General features: G+C 31.8%; 1 protein-coding gene across 2 annotated transcripts in view; it reads right to left on the reverse strand.

Moving 5' to 3' along the window:
* Positions 1-21,023, reverse strand: part of LOC114336691 (uncharacterized) — a 58,002-nt gene continuing 36,979 nt past the window's right edge. For both annotated transcript variants that reach the window (XM_050658007.1, XM_050658005.1), the window contains exons 4-9: positions 12,556-12,778; positions 11,609-11,794; positions 8,924-9,070; positions 8,292-8,429; positions 3,972-4,162; positions 1-366 (exon numbers count right to left, since the gene is read on the reverse strand). In XM_050658007.1, the coding sequence (XP_050513964.1) occupies positions 61-366; positions 3,972-4,162; positions 8,292-8,429; positions 8,924-9,070; positions 11,609-11,794; positions 12,556-12,778 (1,191 nt within the window). In that variant the 3' untranslated portion in view covers positions 1-60. The remainder of the gene's footprint in view (positions 367-3,971; positions 4,163-8,291; positions 8,430-8,923; positions 9,071-11,608; positions 11,795-12,555; positions 12,779-21,023) is intronic.

A 21,023-nucleotide genomic window follows, 5' to 3' on the forward strand; every position in this document is an offset into this window, starting at 1 on the left:
TTATAACACTTATATATAATTTATTGTATTTATAATATAAAAATATAATCCTAAAATAATTTAGTGTCCCTTCTCAGCAAACTCCAATTTTAACTGTCTTCTTAAGATTTTTCCAGACGGATTTCTTGGAATTGCATCAACAACCGATACTCCTCCAACCAGCCGTTTATAGTTAGCAACTTGTTGAGCTACATATGACTTAATTTCATCACCACTGATATTTTTGTTTTTCTTTACAACTATGTAAGCTCTAGGAACCTCCCCGTATTGCTCGTGTGGTATTCCAATCACCGCAGCGTCTTCCACTTCTGGATGACCTCTAATTACTTCTTCAAGTTCAGCTGGAACTACTTGAAAACCTTTCACCTAAAATTTAGTAAATAGTTTAATATATTGAGTCATCCGGACATCAAAACTGGGCAGAAATTGAAGCAAATATTAGACTCAGCTGAAAAACTCTGGAAGAAAGAAAGATAAATAAAAGCAAGTTTCTCCCAAAACGAAAAAATTCGTGGTTCTGTACAGAAGTGAAAGAATATTGCAAGGAAAAGAAAAAAAGGTTACCTGATCTACATGTTAACCAAAACGCAGCAAGCGTAGGAAAATTACAAGAGAATAAGAAATAAAACGCATGCACTTGTAAGATAGAAGAATATTCTAAAAAGTATGATAGCTTTAACATGCACAAGAAAATAAAGGAAATCACAAATACACAGCGAAAAAAGAAAGATTGCCTTCTTAAAGATATAAATGGAAAAATCATTATAGAAGTCACAGAGAAACTAAAAAAGTGGAAGACATACATACAGATCTGTTTGAGGATAATAGACAAGAACCGGAAGAAATCGACAGCTAAACGGGACCAGAGATCATAATGGAGGAAATCGAACAAGCAATATGAAACGCAAAAAACGGAAAAACTCTAGGTCCAGACGAAACACCTGCGGAATTACTGAAATTCTAGACGATGAAATTCTACCTGTACTACTGGATCTGTTTAATGAAGTATATAAAACCGGAAAAATCCCTCAGGAATGGTTGGTGTCCACCTTTGTAACAATACCAAAAACAATGTATGCCAAAGATTGTTCGGACTATAGGACAATATCACTAATAAGCCATACCCTCAAAACATTTCAAAAGGTGATTCATGGAAGATTATACAGAAAGCTAGAATATGATATAGATGATACCCAATTTGGGTTCCGCAAAGGACTTGGAACAAGAGAGGTATTGTTTGCGTTTAATGTCCTCTCTCAAAGATGCTTAGATATGAAGCTGGATATTTATTCCTGTTTCATCGACTTCGAAAAAGCGTTCGACAGGGTCCGACATGGAAAACTAATAGAATTATTGAAAAACAGAGATATAGACAGACGAGATTTACGAATTATCATAAATCTGTATTGGAATCAAAAGGCCAATATAAAGATAGAACAACAAGAATCCAAGAATATTGATATAAAGAGAGGGGCAAGACAGGGTTGTGTTCTGTCGCCGCTGCTGTTTAACCTATACAGTGAAGCCATATTTCAGGAAGCGATAGCGGAGCTAAGTGATGGAATCTCTATAAACGGAAGAATAGTAAATAACATAAGATTCGCTAATGACACCGTTATAATGGCAGACACCCTGGAATCGCTCCAAGAATTGCTAAATAAAATTAACGATTATTGCATTCGATACGGACTAAAAATAAACAAGAAAAAAACTAAATTTATGATCGTCTCAAAAACAGAACATGGAAATGAAAGGTTAATGATAGAGCCAACCCAAATAGAAAAAGTAAAGACATACAAATATCTGGGAACCTGGGTCGATGACAAAAATGACCAAAGCAAAGAAATTAAAGTCCGAATTAAAACTGCAAGGCAAGCATTTATAAAATTGAAGACACTGCTTACAAACAAAGACCTTCAGTTGTCTCTCAGATTGAGGGCTCTAAGATGCTACATATTGTCTCTATTGCTATACGGAATGGAAGCTTGGACATTGAAGAGACAACACATAAGAAGAATAAAAGCGTTCGAAATGAGGTGTTACAGAAGAATATTGAAAATCAGTGGGTTCAAAGGATTACCAATGTTGAAGTGCTACGACGTTTAAATAAGGAGTTGAAAATTATGAAGAGTATAAAAACTAGAAAACTGGAATATTTGGGTCACATTACCAGAGGAGAAAAATATGAGCTGCTGAGAATTATTATGCAAGGAAGGATCCAAGGAAGAAGAAGCATAGGAAGAAGGCGCATCTCCTGGCTGAGGAACCTTAGAGAATGGTTTAACTGTAGTTCATTACAACTGTTCAGAGCAGCAGCCAACAAAGTGACCCTAGCCATTATGATATCCAACCTCCGATAGGAGAGGGAACTTTAAGAAGAAGAAGAAGAACTTGTAAGATGAAATAAAAATAAGCAGTGGAAACACTTCTCAAAAGAACTAGAGAAATCTGGTTTACAAAAAAAATATGGCGCTTTATAAGAGGTCCAAGAGGGGAGGTGAAAAAATGAGTAGACCCGAAACACATCGAAAAGTAACATGGATTGACTATTATATCTTCTTCGTTATATGCAGTGCTCGATTATCGAGCGTTGGCTATAAAATTGGAACCATAAACACCAGAAATTACCATAAACGAAGAAGTCCATATAAGCAAGCATGAAGTACAAAAAACACTTAAAAACTAATCAGAGCCCAGGCATATTTGTTAAAGGGCTATACTTCTGAGCCTTCAACTATGCTACATCAGAAGAAATAGTCTCAATACCATCTATCAAAATTGAATTTTAATACTTAGCGCGGTTTCACATTATAAGAATTTAACCGTGCGAGGATTAGAACGCACGACGACAATCCAATGGTGGCTCATGTAATCATATGGAGCCTTTCTCACTAGACGGTGGTTGGAGCGTTCGGTGAAGTCGCCGTGTTTACGTCGTCCCTTGCTACAACAGACGGCAGCCGTGCCGTCATTAAGCACCCAGTAGCATAGGGGACTTAATGCATCCTTTCATATGATACTGTCGTTCAGTCGCACGAAGGTAGTTTATTTGATTGCTTGGTACATTATTTTCATTTACACTTTGTGGCTGTTTGAAGTAGGTGCATATATTTTATATTATGATGTCTCAGATTGATAGTGAAATATTAATAACATTAATTGAAGCGAGACCTGTTCTTTGGGACAAAACAATAGAAATATATAAAGATAGAAACTTGACGAGAAATGCTTGGAATGGTGTATGCCGTGCACTTAACCTTGAATTTGATGAATTAGCTGATAAAGAAAAAAATTGGTAAGTACAACAAAATTAATTATATGTTACTGATAACAACAGTAATTAAAACTGCTAAGTATGTTATAATAAACGTTATTTTACATAGTTGTAATTAACGTTGAGTATAGAGGGTGTTCCATCAATATGTGTGAATATAATAATATATAAATCGTATCTTTTTGCGTTCATAGGATGGACCCAATGAATTCGGTTTCTCTTATTTCGGTTTCTTCGACGATAAAGTAACCACAACGCTATAATTTATGTCCCATTTAGAATAGTTTATTACATAGATTGTATGAGCTAATTAGATGAGCTAATCCAAGATCCCACAAATAACTTAGTAGAACAACGATTATAAAAACAAATTAAGACTTTTAATTAAAAACATAAGAAATAATAACTGACAAAATAGAAATTGCAAATAAATTAAATACGCATTAAAGTACATTAGGACAAAGTATGGACAAAAAATACCCATTTGTAATAATACATCGTAATGATACATATCAATCATCGTATAATGTACCTACCTCAGCCACAAAGTGTAAATAAAAATAATATACCAAACAACACAGCAAAATATCTTCATGCGACTCAATTCTTATTGTGTGAAAAGGACAAGTGCGTCAAAACTACCGCACGAGAAAACCCTCGCACGTTCAAAATTCTTATAATGTGAAACAGCCCTTACCTTGATTAGTTCTTTTATTCTATCAGTAATGAAAAGACATTCATCTTGATTATAATAAGCAATATCACCAGTTTTCAACCAACCATCCAAGAACGCGCTTTCTGTTTCTTCTGCACGATTAAAGTATCGCTTCATTATCTGAGGACCCTTTGCCAATAATTCTCCTTTTTCGTTAGGTCCTAGTGGTGCACCTAGAGCAGCAAATAAAAAAAATCAAAATAGTACGGTATAAATTGAATAGTCCAAATAATGAAGCTTAAAATAGGACAAAACCTCGAAATTTTTACAGAATTTGATTGGAAATTTGAGAATAAGTATTGGATAGTTTAAGGATCAAAGTCTATATGAGGCCAAAAGGCGCTTTTACCATGGGGGTGGTTGCCACCCCATCTCGGAGGTGGAAATTTTGTATTTCATTTTGACCCCAAAAGATGGTAAAAACATTCATTCTAAGCAAAAAACGTTATATACATTTTTTTTGATAAAATTAATAGTTTTCGATTTATTCGCTATCGAAAGTGTTAGTTTTATATCTAAAAAATCAATGCTTTTAATCAGTTTTCTGCTTTTTTTTGTTTTTGTTTTATCAAAACAACTTTACTTAAAAAAATGTACCTTTAGAAAAAATAAACAAAACCTATTTTTTAAATTTTCATTAAGATGAACAGTAATCGACCTATACTTTATTATATGTTAGCTCTTCTTCGTCAAATGCTAAATATTGTAGTTTCAAAGTCAACAGACGGGAAAACTCTGCATTTTTCGAGGATAACTTGTTCAAACGAATTTAAAGTATTTAAAAATATCTCGAGAAATAAAAGAATAGTCTCTAGCTAAAAAAATTAAGTTACTTATAATAAAAAGAATGTCAGTCCCTATTTTTTTTTTCAGTGAAAAAGTGAGGGGAAACTTCCTCCTACTCACCACCCTAATTAAAATTAGTCATTGACCTTATTTGGACTTCTTTACTTGTGGATTATTAATAGGTTCTAGAAGTTTGACCGGCTTAGAATAATTAGTTTTCAAAAAAAAATGGAGTTAAAAGCGAATAACGAATTTTTGTAGTTAGGTAAATAATCCCCTTATCTTCAGAATAGAAAAATTGGGATCAAAGATACGAAAAAATATTTAAATAGAAAATTGTAGCTTATTTAATTCCCAAGAACTTGGTTTGCAAACATTTATTTTTGCGGCAAAATTTGAGTGAGCTATTTTTTTAGAGAGAGAGAAAATTTATTGTTTCTAAAAATGAGTTTACATTTATAAAACAGAACGTGGTATAGTACAAACACAGTACAAGATACATTAAAATACTAACTATAAAATTTCCATAATAAAAAAAATTAAAAAAAATAAAAAAGCCATCAATTAGCGCAACTGTCCTCAAAAAATCCTCGATACTATAATAACATTTAGATAATAAAAACTTCTTGATTGCTCTTCGGAATACAAAAATATTGCTTGAGGATCTTATATTGAGTGGTAGGTGATTAAACACTTTCTTTCCAGTGTAAATTGACAATTAAAACTTATAATAACATGCAAAAACCGCCTTTACCAACCATTTCAAAGTCACCACTTTTTGCGACTGAGGATTTTAAAAGGATTTAATATTAATAGCCTTATAGATCTTGTAAAAATCTACAAAATTCTTTTTTACCAAACTTTCTAGTATGAAAGATAAAAAGTTATCTACAGTTAAAAATCAATATATTTAAAAAAAAAAGAAATCCAATTGGAAGCATAATAATGTAAGTTAGCGGTGTTTTTATTCATTGGCCTTATTCATTCTTCTTTATTTATGTATTATTAATAGATTGCAGAAGTTTAACTGGCTTAGAATTATTAGTTTTAAAAAAACCGGAGTTAAAAGCGAATAACGAATTTTTGGTAAAAAATGTCATTTTCTTCAGAATATAAATATTCGCATCAGAGATATGAAAAAATGTTTAAATATGAAATTGTAGGATATTTAATTCTCAAGATCTTGGTTTGAAATTTTTTTTCTACGGTAACAATTGAGTGAATCGTAAATGAGTATGATATCGAAAACATTGATTTTGTCGATATAAAACTAAAACTTTCGATAGCGAATAAATCGAAAGCTATTAATTTTATAAAAAAAATGTATAAAACATTTTTACTTAAAATTAATCTTTTTATCACCTTTTGCGGTTAAAATATCATAAAAAATTTCCACCCACGAGATGGGGTGGCAACCACCCCCATGGTAAAAGCGCCTTTCGTCATCATATATGTTGATCCTTGGACTATCCACTACTTATTCTCAAATTTTTAAGCAAATTGATCCATTCTGTAAAAATTACGGGGTGAAAAGCTTCGGTTCCTGGACTAGAAGGAGTAAAGTTACTCATTTATTCATCATCATTATTTATTCCCCCTCAGTAATTCACTCACTAATTCTAAGCAGGAAAAATTAGTTTTCATATGAAGTACAGGGTGATTGATTAGTAGGGTAAAGCTCAATAGCTCTGCTATAGTAATAGATAGCAATAAAAGTTAATAACAAAAATTTTAGCCACCTTTGAGCTTCACATTACAAAATTAGTTAGAATGTTACGGGGTGTTCGATAACACAGTGGCAGACCTAACTTTTGTATTTTTAAATGGAACACCCTATATTTTATTTTATATTCGAAATCCTGTTAACTTCTCCATAAAAAAAATATAAAGGTTTGTAACGTTATACAGGGTATTTACAAAGTTATAACCAATTTTGTATGAAAATCGTAACAAGTTCAACTCCATGTATAAATAAAAATATGCACAATAGCAACGGTTTATTAATGCCATATTTTTTTTATTTATTGTCAAAATTTTTAAGAAATATTGATATTGCTAATTTTCTTTATATCAAATACAGGGTGAGTCAAAACGCAAGTACATTATTTTCTCAGTAATGTTAAATGGAACACCCTGTATTTTATATCATTATTGAAAAGCAACATTAACGTACTTTCATTTTTATATAACATTCCCTATGCCCAAATTTATTAGTTTTTGGGATATTTTCATTGTTCAGAGCAAATTATTTTGGGTGTTTAAATTTATCTAAATTTTAAGTAAGCCATGACTGAATTGACAATTGAAGATTACCGATTATCAAACCGGTAATCAATGTAACACTGTAGTAAATAAAGAAATAAAAATAATTTATTAGTAATACACTTTATAAACAAAAACACAACCACTACATGCAACATTTTTGAAACAATTAAAAACTATCTTTTTATGTAAATTCAACAAATAAACAACGAAAATTAGTAATGAATTTTACAAAAAAAACACACAAACACAAAATACAATATTTTGTAAAAACAATTAAACACTACTTTTGTATGTAAATGTAACAATGTAACAAATAAAGAACGAAACATAATTTATCACTGATACATTTTGCAAAAAAACATGTTTGAAAAAATTAGAAGCTACTTTTAATAATATATTTTTAATATTTAATTACATAAGGTGTTCAAAATTATCTCCTAACACATTTATGTACGCCTAAAAACGATCATTGAATGAGCTACTTACTCTACGGAGCATTTGTAAATTAACACATCGAAATACAGTTTGTATTCTATTTTTCATCTCATCCCTTGTTGTTGGAGGTATTTTATAAACTTAATTATTAACGTAACCCCAAAGAAATCAGTCCAGTTTATTAAATTCTGGTGATTTGGGTGCCCACGCTACTGGTCCATTGAAAAATGAAAATATCTCGAAAACTAATAAATTTAGACATAGGGAACGTTATCTAAAAATTAAAGTACGGTAATGGTACTTTTCAATAGTGATATAAAATACAGGGTGTTCTATTTAAAATTACAGAGAAAATAATGTACATGCGTTTTGACTCACCCTGTACTTGATATAAAGAAAATTAACAATATCGACCATTCTTGAAAATTTTGACAATACTTTAAAAAATATGGCATTAATAAACCATTATTGTTTTGCTTATTTTTATTTATACAGGGAGTTGAACTTATTACGATTTTCATATAAAATTGGTTATAACTTTGTAAATACCCTGTATAACATAACAAACCTTTATATTTTTGTGATGGAGAAGTTAGCAGAATTTCGAATTTAAAATAAAATATATGGTGTTCCATTTAAAAAACAAAAGTTTGGTCTGCCACTGTGTTATCGAACACCCTGTAACATTTTAACTAATTTTATAATGTGAAGCTCAAAGGTGGCTAAAATTTGTGTTATTAACTTTTATTGCTATCTATTACTATAGCGGAGCTATTGAGCTTTACCCTACTAATCAATCACCCTGTATGTACCTACCTGTAGTATCACCAGGTGCTACAATTTTGAGTAAAGTATTTGGTACCACTGTTCCAATTGTGCCCCCATTCGCTTCATTTCTCGGTATATATTTTGAATAATACGTTAAAATTGGGGATGTCTCTGTCATTCCATAACCTAAAATTAAACTTTTTGATCTAAAAGCAGCTACACACCATAAAACAATAATTAATTTCTCGTAAAAAATGTACTTCTACTATCTATAAAAAATAGTTCAGTCTTCCAGAAACAAATGTTAGAATTCATTTTATTATTTAGATACCAAAAATAATAGGGCAGCATATTATTTACCAAAAAGCGCTGAATGTTTTATTTTCTGTTTAAAAGTTTTTATTCACTGTGCGAAAGAATCTGGGAGAAAGACAAGATCATTAATAAAATTTCCCAGTAATTTATATACAACGGCCTTATAGTGGCCGTCCTCTTGGTCTTCTTCCCATCCCATTTCCCAAAAATTTTTCTCCAGATCCAGATATCCCTTAAAAAATTTCATGCCCCCGTCCGAAAATCGATCCTGGATCCGCCCTTGCATTTATTACTTATACATCATAATTCTCTTCCAGATTTTAATTATATTATTACTTTTTTTTAATGAATAATATTAAACTTACCCTGTACTATTTTGGTTTTTGGATTTTGAGCTTTTTCTAAAAATCTCTGTTCGTCAGAAAATCCTAAAGGTGCAGCTCCACACGTTAACAACTTTAGATTCTTAAAATATTCACTTTTAACTAAAGGACTTGAAGTTAGGAATAATACTGAAAAAATATATTTCTTTTGTTAAAAAATCCTTTGTGAAAGGTATATTTATTAAAAAGAACCCTTTCGGGCTCCGTCACAGAACGTTTTCGGAATGAACATGCCATCTTGGCCTTTACCTTTAATAGGTCAAGGTTAAGCTAATTTAAGTATGCTATTTGAATACTTTTAAGTACGTAATCAACAATTTCAATTCAGCCACTGTTTGGTTTTACGGTTATTAAACTTACGAGCATAGAAATCGGCCCACTTAAAAATTTGGACATTTTTGATGTCTCATATTTCCTAAACCTGTTCGCCGATTTGAGTAATTTTTGAAGTTATACTTCTTTAGGCGCGATTGAGATTGAGGGTGAATTTATATTGATCTGCGCGCATGCGCACACCGACAGTTTGGTATTAGTCTTTATACGGGCTCTGATTGGGTGTTGAAATGATCTGTCAATAATTGTTCAATATGGAGGTTATCGGTAAACAAAAATGTTGTATAATATATTAGTTTTTATTGTTGTGAGGACAGAAATAAAATCAAATTTATAATTATAGTGACTTTTTAAATAGTTTTGAAAAGCCACAGGTACGTAATTCTAAATGTTTCAGTTGTATTCCAATAAAAAATTATCTTCATACCTATTTGGAAAATGTAAAAAAAATAATGTACTTACCTAGTACTTGCTATGCTATACCCCTAGTAGGCAATGCTTTAATTTACATAATCTGATTACGAACAAACTTTCTACAAATTTTCATCTAATGTATCGTTTTCTTACTCTATATATTGTTGTACCTATTTTAATTCGACAAAAATCAAACTAATAAAAATTCATATAAACAAAATGTCAAAAAGTTGTTCAGTTTGTGTATATTCCCACATGACGTATACGCGAAGGTGGTGCAGTTTGAAATCGCTTCGACTCTCGTACGGCGGGATACACGGGAAGTAGGTTCAAGCCCAATGCAAGTTATATCATTTTTTTTATTTTTTTACAGATTTTATGATTGTAAGTATATTATTATATCATTTTTTTTCAGAAAATACGTATTTAATTAAAATTTTTGGCAACAATTATTGTTCAGAAATCATTTGTGGCATTTTTCAGTGTGTTTGTGTGTGTTATATTCTTTTATTTTTTTAATTTTTGGTATTGTTTTAATAAAATTTTTGGAAAACAGTAGAGAAACTGTGTAAAGTATATTGATTTCGTTGAAATCATATAATAGAAGTATAACTTCTTACGTGCGTACAAAGTACACACATTCTTTTTTTTAACATGTTATAGCCTGATTCTTTAACAATACCACTGTAATAATAATGTTGCTAAACAGGTAAATTTTCATTGTATTCCGGGTGTACCAATCAAACTGTGTTTTTTTCTCAAAGTTTAGGTTTTCTTAACATTCTGTTATGTGATTCATTCGTTTATGTTGGATAATTAAAAAGTTAGGTACTTTAATAACTAGACATGTTCTTCATCAATACACGGTGTTTCTAAATAAATGCGACAAACTTTAAGGGATAATTCTGCATGAAAAAATAATGACAGTTAGCTTGATAAACGTATGTCTGCAAATGTTTCGTTTCCGAGATAAAAGATTTTTTCGTAAAAACTGACGATTTATTGTATTGCTTTAAAATCGATTGAGATGTGCCAATGAAATTTGGTGGGTTTTAAGACGTAGTTATTGCACATTTTTTGACATACAATTAAGAATTTAATATTCACCATGAGCACGCATACGTGTAATATGACCGGTCATATTACACGTAAATGGTGAATATAAAATGGCACACTAATGGTGAATATAAAATTCTTAATTTTATGTCAAAAAATCCGCAATAACTATCCCTTAAAACATACCAAATTTCATTTGAATATCTCAACTGGTTTTAAAGCAATAAATTAATCGTTAGTTTGTAAGAAAAAATTCAACATCCCGTATCTCGAAAACGAAACATTTGCAGACATACGTTTATAAAGCCAACTGTCATTATTTTTTCATGCAGAATTACCCCTTAAAAATTGACGCACTTATTTAAAAACACCGTGTGTTGATGAAGAACATGTCTAGTTGTTAAAGTACCTATCTTTTTTATTATCCAACATAAACGAATGAATCACAAAAGAGAATGTTAAGAAAACCTGAGGCTATAGTTGGGTTTTAATTTCAGTATTTTATAAATGCTAGAATATTCCACAGGGTGATGCGAACTTTAAGAAAAAAACACAGTTTGATTGGTACACCCGGTATACAATGAAAATTTACCTCTTTAGCAACAATATTATTACACTCGTATTGCTAAATAATCAGGCTATAACATGTTCAAAAAATCACTTAAATCGGCCAACAGGTTTAGGAAATAGGAGACATCAAAAATGACCAAATTTTTATGAAGGCCGATTTCTATGCACGTAAGTTTAGTACAAGTACTTCAAAGTGCACTGACGATGGACTGATAAGTCCGAAAACGTTCGTTCTGATCAGATTTTGTAATCCATTACGATTTTTAATTTAATTTTTAATTAGAAATTACTTACCTAATGGGGGTGCTGCATAAATTAAACTAATGGGAAAATTCTTCAGAACAGATACATACAAGTCTGGTGTAAATTTTTCTATAGCAATAGTCTTCACCCCATTATTTATCGTTGTAAACAATGTCATTGTGAGACCATATATGTGAAAGAATGGAAGAATGCCAGCTGTAACATCTTGGTAACTATCTGAAAAAAATAATTATTTATTTTAGAACTTATATAACAAAAGCACGACCACGCATGTGGAGAGACGACGTAGATCGGATGGACCCTGAACATATGGCGCAATGGGAGAAGACACAGAAGCCGAACACCAAGCAACCCATAGAAAGACCTAGAAAACGATGGTACGAGAGCTGGAGCTCCGGGTCGCAGCAGAGACTGTAACAGATGAAACAGGACATAGTCCTATTACAAGAAGAAGAAGAACAACAAGAAGAACTTATATATTTCTAAAATATTTTTAATTGAACCCCAATAGGAAAGGTAAGACGAGGTAGACTCCGAAGATCATGGAGGGATAAAGTGCAGGAGACCATGTAAAGACGAGACCTTAGAGATGGAGAATGGCAGAACAGAGAAGACTGGAGATGTTAGCTGAAAGGAGGAAGGCGGCGACAGCTGTAAAATTCCTTATATAGGTATATATTTATAAATATCAAGATGTTAATTTTTCTTCTTCGTAATGTGTTAGATGAATTTTTAATCGAAACGGGTCTAAGACAAGGCGATCTTCTTTCCTCTTTGTCATTCAACTTAGCTTTCGAAAACGCATCTAGGAAAGCACGACCAGAATTAAAAAATGGCTTTGCTGCCTAGGGAGCGAAGGTATTGTTAGCTTTTGATGACCAATGATAACCTTTGATAGAGGTATCAATCCGCCAATAAACAATCAGAATTTATTGTAAAGAAGAAGAAGAAGAAGAATGTATCGGTTTAATATTTACCTGTTGGTGCCTCTTGATAATTGTAATCGTCGTGTTTCATCTGGCATAAATTAGATACAATATTTGAGTGAGTTAATTCTACCCCTTTCGGTAAACCAGTAGTACCACTGGAGTAGGGCAAGATAGCTAAATCGCTGGGTAATACATCTACGTCAGGTACATCTAGATTGGTGTTCAAAAGCTCATCAAAGTCGATGATTCCTGAAGGAAGGCTCTCGTTTTGCTAAAAAACAGAATAGACTTTTAGTATTATCCAATGAGGAATGAAACATGGTTATGTTAAATAAACGTTATCGTCTAAAGCTACTTTTACATTATTCGCAACGAACATAATGGAAAATATATTTTTATCGATTGTTCATTTTAGGCTTTGAAGATGTTATATAAAATACAGGGCTGGAACAAAAGCTGCTATTGCGAGATACCATTAATTAATTCACTTTCCGTTGATCTTTTCTCATCATTTGTCTTAAACACATGTTCCAGAATGGCAGTGAGACTTAGTTTTAGTATTTTATATACCACTCTTGCTGATATTGACTTAATGGACGGAACATCTTATAGATTCTATTAGTTTATGATAAATCTTATTCCTGCCCTGGATTGCTTTTGGAATGAGGCCGAAGAAACTTTAAATCAGCTCTAACTTTCTTCGCTAGCAGAAGGATTGAAAATAAAAAATATATCTAAAACAGTGGCGGCTCGTGACCTCAGTATGCGGGTAGGCTACACATATATTTCGGGTAGGCGACAAAAAATATCCTACAGTTTGTAATACATTTTGAGCCGTCTTGCAATACTAAATGTAATCTATGAGCGCAACAATGTGTAAAAATTGCTTTTGGAGCATCTACTTTAATTTTTGATTGTAATCCGTTTAAAGAGCCAGCCATTACACTTGCACCATCGTAAAATTGAGCAATTAATTTATTTTTGTAATCATATGGCTCAAGCACGTTTGAAATTAAACTATATAGAGCGTCTGCAGATCTATTATCGCTAACATCAAAAAACCCTAAAAATCTTTCTGTTACCTGACCAACTTTGTTAACAAAACGCATTGTTAAAGTACACTGTGATTTTTCGGTTATATCAGTAGTATCGTCAGCTAGTATAGAAAAAAATTGACTTTCATTAATTTCTGTTGAAATTTCATTTTTTACGTAATCGGCAAAACAATCTATTAAATCATTTTGTATTGTTTTTGACAAACCGGTGAACACCCCTTCTATTTTTTAACATGATCCTGGATTTCCTGATCGCGTTTAACTACTAAATTAAAAATTTCTTTAAAATTACCCATGTTTGAAGAATTATGGCTCTCATCACGACAGCGAAATGTAAGTTCTTGTTTTGCTAAAAGAATTGTAACATCAATTTCTTCAACTTCTTCAATTTTTTTCAACTTCTTCATTATATATCTTATTAGATAGAGAAATATGTCCAGCGAAAGCACTGTCAGTAGTTTGTTTATTTTTTTCTAACCGTTTTAAATCTAAGCAATTGTTTAAATGTTCTTTCGAAGATTCATGTTTTTTTACACTAGCTGATAAATTTTTCAAATCTGAATATCCCTGACTCACCCAAACATTTTGCTTCAAATTTGAGAGCAACAGAAGGCCAACAGAAAAGTGAATTTTTAAAATACCTTCCGCTTAGCCATTTATGATTTGCATACCATATTGTTTTAAACGATCTCGAAAATGGTTGATTGTCTTTTGTCTTATCTGTGAAAAAAATTGTTAAATTTTGTAAAGGCCGGCCCATTGAAATAATTACTAATCTTTCTTGATTTTGGCGCCTTGAAAAAGGCGTCTCGATCAAACTGCATATTACATCGTTTAAAATATTCATATTCGATGACTAAAGTTTTTCCACCAATAAAACTAACACACCTACGTTTCAACAACGTCAAATATTACTTATTTTATTTATGTATCAAATAATAATTTACTATTCGAATAAATTGATAAGTTAACAATTAACCTCGCTTTAAATTTTTAATTATCTATATAATCTAATAACACATTATTCAGTTTTCATAAACAAATTTAAATTATCCTACCTAGTTTTATTCAATACTTAACCTACTAATAATAGCCAAAATCAAAAAACAATTATTTTAAAACAGTTTCACAAGACACAAGAGAAGCAACTGATAAAATTTTGTAGGTCCGGCTATAAGACTCTGTGCCTATCCGCCCGTTCAAAATCGTAGAATACGGTCGCTACGAGCAGACCTGCAGCAGGCCTGCTCGCGTAAACAGAGAGAGATCGCACGTCAATTCGGTGTTGGCGTCGTTCTATTTCAGGCTACGTTCCGAGTGCCTGACCAAGGAGAATATAGAATCTATACAGTACTACTGATACTACAAGGAGCGTACAATAATTATAACTACGGAGAAAATTTTTTGGATATTTTTAAAAATAATTTGGATATTTTTTGCTATTTTATTGTAGATATTGTGTCAAAATTTATAAATTACAATTTTGAAATAAGTAATTTATATTAATAATTTATATTATTGTACTACATTTGAAGAGGGTAGCCTACCTTGCCTACCCCGACGGGCCGCCCCTGATCTAAAATCCAGATGATGACAAATCTTGTAATCAGCTAAGATATATGCGTAGGAACAAGATGCGTAGATACATAATGTAAAATGTAATGGCCTATAAATGCCTAGGTCATCAAACCATTGAGGTTATCTGTCGTATAAGACCAGGGCCCCCGCTATCATATGTGTAAAGTGTGCAATGCACACGGGCGGCATCCTTTAGGGGTACCAAAATCCGGGGTCGAGAATTGCAAAAACAAACAAACAAATAAAAAACAAAAATTAATTTTAAAATAAAATTTGAGAAATTAAATAGGATTAAGTATAAACACACATGAAAATTAATCAGTATATTGTAGCATTGCAAATTTCCGCTACAATGTTTTGTTAATTGCATTCATTAATTTTATATCCTATTCCAAGAAAAATATCTATTTTTCTAATTTATTGTGCGAGTTTATAATCATTAAAATTCCCTAAGCCGCTCCTGTTGGAAATATTTAAATATTTCGCAACATTGAAAAACGTTAGGAAATTTCCTGTTTTTTTTTTGTAAACATTCATTATTCTAGAATGAATCCTTGAAAAGTTCTGGTATATTTCCTTTTCTTTTGAGAGGGAAGCATTTTTGTTATTATTGGTCTGAATTTTGAAAGATCGTTGAGTTGTCTCGGACGATTGGTCAATACCTTCAGCCGAGAAGAGTGATCGGCTTGAAGCGCAAGGAGAATTTTCGGAAGGTTAGGTACGCCGCTGAAAAGAAGTAGTTCTAAAAGCATGTTTTGAAGGTAAACATCGCTTCACGTGGTGTGGTAGAACTCACAGACTCGCAGAGGATCGCATTTAGCGGCTAAGAAAATGGCTTTTTTCGTTATGGTAAACGAAGTGAAGGACTTGCAATTTGTCCTGTAAATATTATGGAATACTGGTACAAAATTTCACAGCATTACGTTAGATATATTTATGTGAAAATCGAGTATACAGTATTATTGTGACGCAGTTTGGTATGCCGGTAAAGAAGTGTGCGATTTTATTGTATTGAGAAGCTTTTGCTGTTTTTATGATGTTATGGTCATGTTCCTGTATTCAATTCCTGATTCCCGGATGAGATTTCTGATTTGGTCTCAACTTTGTTCCTGTTTCCTGTTTGGTTAGAATTGAATGCTTCCCCAATCTTGGATGGAAAATTTTGGTCAAGTGCCAAGTGCGACGTGTGACGATGGATTTTGTGTAAAAAAAGGTATGAAATAATATTTGTTTTTGATTAAATTCACAAGTGGATATTAATTTGGTAAAGGTTTTAAATATTTCAATAGTTTCCTTTCAACATGGAAAGTTTTTTGTAAATTAGATAGAATAGCAGTGACATTTGACAGCCATAATTAAATTTTTGTTTAGAGATACACTGCTAAAAATAAGGTTAAGAATTGTAAAATCATATAGTTGTTTTTATTATTCATTTCCTGTTATAAGAATATTTTTTAAAATAAAATAAAGTCTAAAGGTTTAAATAAACATTATAAAATGTACCTATTTTTATTTCTGTAACCTTTTTTTGGAAAATTATTAACCAAATGTCTAATACAAACGAAATAAGTTTTAGAGTAAAGAAAAAGAAATGGCATAGAACATAGGATGGTAAATAAGAGCCCAGTTTGACCCAATGAGGAATCTAAGATGAATGTCCCCCAATTGGTTCCCATAGTACGGAATGTGTCCAGTAAGTACTCGATATGTGAATTTGAGGATTTTTCAAACGGCGTCCAAAGTTCTCAAGTCTGTGTAAGTATCCTTTGCTTATTTGGTTATGGTAGTTAGTCTTCTTTAAACTCTCTTATCCCCCTAACGATTCCACGACCTGCCACCGCACAACAAATGAGCTGCCGTTTTGCAAAGAAGCTTTATGTGTCTGTTCCTTCTACTAGCCCCATTTTCACCCCCAGTATTTTTATAGTTGGTTCTATCCCTGTTCTCATTTGAGCAGACATGTTAAAACGCTTCAATATTATCCAGTTATTGCCGAATTCCATTTGCGAGAACATGTCAAAAGTCAGGCTTTTTAATTTATTTTGTTATGGTTATGATTTTATTCTGTTTGTTTCATTTTGATATTTTAGTCTACAAATAATAGTCCATTTACTCACGGTTTTTGCTGTGGATTTTAAAGAACCGCTTATATTGACATAAAATTTGTAATATACATAGCTAACAAGAAAAGAAGTGATACTGTGCCGATGTGTGTTTTTGCCCTGGAGGTAAGGTAAAAGAGGTATTCTCCGGGGAATACCCTCGAGAATACCTGGGAGTATTCTCGGGGGTGAAAAACATACGGTAAAAATAAGTCCGAAATTGAATAAACTGACTAATTCTAAGCAACTTTTGTTTTATAGAGATGTTCACTGAGTTATATAAATAATAAATATGTTCATTTTTCAACAAAAAAACGTTTTTAGACGGTTTAGACTAATTATTATATGGAAAAAATACTTTTAGCAAAAATATAGCCTACAAAATATTGAAAAAATAATTTATTTATCTATGAAGTCTGCAAACCCAGTAGAAGCAGAGTTGTAGCTAATAAAAATTAGGTTCTTATTCGTCACATTCGAAATCGAATATTTCAACGTGAAATAACCAGAAAATTAAGCACTTTTCGGGAAAAACTCGTTACAACTTCTTTCTTTCAAGTGTTAAAAAAACCTTTATTTTTGATTTTTAAAAAAGTTTCTAGTAACAAGAGCAAGCAAAAAGTAACCTTTCTTGTTAAAAAAATCGCCAAAATGGCCCCCTAATTAGCATTTCAAATGAAATTAATCGTTGCCATTTTACCATTTATTTTATATGCTATGTATTGTTTATATTATGTAAGTTTCATCGGTGTAAAGTGCTTCATTTTTGAAAAAAAAATAGGTTTAAAGTTAATTTTTTTTAATCTTGAAAAAATTCCTTATTTTTCAAATAACTTAAAAATTATTAGTTATACCGAAAATCTCAAGCAGTAAAAAATATTGGTTTTGCAAATGTTCTAAATATTTTGTTTTTTGTTTTTCTGTAAGACAAAAATTGGTTAAGATTCGTTCAAGCCCTTTTAACTACAGCCTTTTCAAAAATAAGCACCTTGAACCGATGAAACTTCAGATCATATAAAAACACATAAGTAAAAAGTAACTTGTGGTGAAGCGGTAACGATTAATTTCATTTGGTATGCTAATTATGGGGCCATTTCACGATATTTTTTTTCACCAAAAAAAGGGACCTACATTATTTTGAGCGTAACTAACCTACTGTTGATGTTAAAAAAGACTTTAAAAAATAACAAAATAAAGCTTCTTTTAAACTTTAAAAAACTTGATTTTTTGGTTTCACGTTAAAATATTCGAATTGGAATTTGACGAATAAGAACCTGGTTTTCATTAGCTACAACGCTGCTTCTACTTGGTCTGCAGACTTTATATATAGGTATTTACACCATTTTTTCACTTTTTATAAGGTATATTTTGTTCTATAAAATACTTACTTTTTGAGTTATTTTCAAAAATCCGTTTTTTGTTGAAAAATGAACATATTTTACTTGCAAATAACTTGAAAAGTTATTTTATAAAGACCATTAATCGGCTGAGAGCCAATCATGCTCTTACGCCATATTACATGCATAGAATCGGCTTGTCAGATACTCCCAATTGTACTTGTGGCAAAATCGGAGATCTAACACATGTCATATTAGAATGTCATTTAAACATAAATAACATAAACGACTTTTATAAGGAATTAAAAGATTTAAAATGTTTTTTCCCAATAAACCTTAATACTTTAATATTTACAAATGATATGGAAATTCTTCATCTCATTTATAAACATGTTAAATTATGTAAATACAAGTTGTAAACGTAATATAATAGGCATAATTTGTTAATGTGGTTTGAAAAAATAAAAAAAAAAATATATATATATATATATATATATATATATATATATATATATATATATATATATATATATATATATATATATATATATATATATATATAAAAACACATAATAAAATAATAACAAAAAAATAATAAATAAAAAAAAGAAAAAAAAATAGAAACAAACATAAAAAAAAGAAAAAAAAAATAGAAACAAACATAACAAAAAAAGAAAAAAAAATAGAAACAAACATAAAAAAAGAAGTGTTTCGCACAAATTAAAATATATATTAAAAAAACAGTAAAATAATTAAAAAAAAAAACAAAATAAAAAAAAAAGCTACACAATGTACCAATGTATCTATAAAAATAATATTGTAGAATGTACTTATGTTTATAAGAAATTTATGACTATGAATCTGCAATCAATCACAAACAAGTCTGGCTAATTGGCTCTGCCAAAGCCATTTTTCAAAAAAAAAAAAAAAAAAAAAAAAAAAACTTGAAAAGTATTGATTTAGTGAAAAAACTATAGAACAAAAGTTGCTTTAGAATTAGTTATTTCATCAAATTCCGGACTTTTCTGAACATATGTTTTTTCACCCCCCGAGAAGGGGCAAAACTTATATTCAGGGCAAAAGCACACATCGGCACAATATCACTTTTTTCAATGACATGTTAGCTATGTGTGTGCCAAATGTTATGTCAATCCAAACGGTTCTTTAAAATTTGGAGGTTTTACAATATTTTACATTGAGTTCATGGACTATAAATATGACTTCTAAAGATCAGTTTTTTGGTTTATTTTAAGCACCTACCTACCTATGATCCAAAATTCCTTAAGGGGCGCACAAAATCCTTTTTTGTACACAGGTGTCAGTAACCCTCACGGGGGCCCTGTATACGACTGACTTGGACAGCCTTCGGCAAGGTGAACCACATTTTCAAATCGTCCGTCATACCAATACGTCTTAAAAGGAAAACCGTTAATCAGTGTGTTTTGCCAGTGTTGCGGAAACGACCATCACAAGGAGAACAGTGCAAAAGCTCAGAGGGTATGGCTCAGAGGGCGATGTATCGTGGTATTTTGATCGGTTCACTGCGAGACAATATCTTAAACAGCCAGCTACGATGAAGATCAGGAGTGGCTGATGTTGTGGAGAGAATAGCATCACTAAAGTGCAATTGAGGCTCGAACACGAGGCTCGAATGACAGATAACAGATGGACAAAACGGATACTGGAATGGAGACCAAGAGATAATACCTATTGAAGCAGAGGTCGTCTACCAACACGTTTTAAAACGTTGCCATAGAAATTGGATATAACACGTACAAGATTGAAACAGATGGAAAATTATAAGGGAGATATATATGTCTAGCAGTAGACAAAAAATTTTTGAATCATGAATCTGATTTCTGATGGAGGTGTTATTTTGGTTGAGTTGGTAAATCGTCAAGCACTGAAGTCTTCTCTCATTGTGTTGAGGCTTAAATCACGTTTGAACCTAATATTTGTCATTAGGCTTTTCGAGCGGTGAGTGATGAAGGAAAGAAATATGAGATTTGGCAGGATAATAATGGCGTTAGAGTTTTCTTGGTATTTCTTCTGGGTAGACAAATCTTTAGTAATGCTAAATTACTGACGGATCGACACCAATTGAGAGGACAAGGAAGGTTTTGGTTCACTAATACATAGAATTCAACACTTCTTCTTCTTCTTCTACGGCACTACAGCCCAAACTGAGCCTTGGCCTCCTTTACTTTTTGCCTCCAGCCTTGCCTGTCTGTGGCTGCTCTTCTCCATACACGGACTCCTAAAAGGGCTTGTGCGTCGCTGTTTACTGTGTCTTCCCAGCACTTTCGTGGCTTTCCAACCGGTCTCTTTCCTTGCATTCTAGCATTCAGTGCTCGTTTTGGTAGCCTATCCTCTCCCATTCTTATCACATGCCCGGCCCACTGCAAGTTTTGTATTCTAATGAAGTCTGACAGGGGCGTTTCCTT

The sequence above is a fragment of the Diabrotica virgifera genome, chromosome 8 (genome assembly GCF_917563875.1).
Source record: "Diabrotica virgifera virgifera chromosome 8, PGI_DIABVI_V3a".
NCBI lineage: Eukaryota > Metazoa > Arthropoda > Insecta > Coleoptera > Chrysomelidae > Diabrotica > Diabrotica virgifera.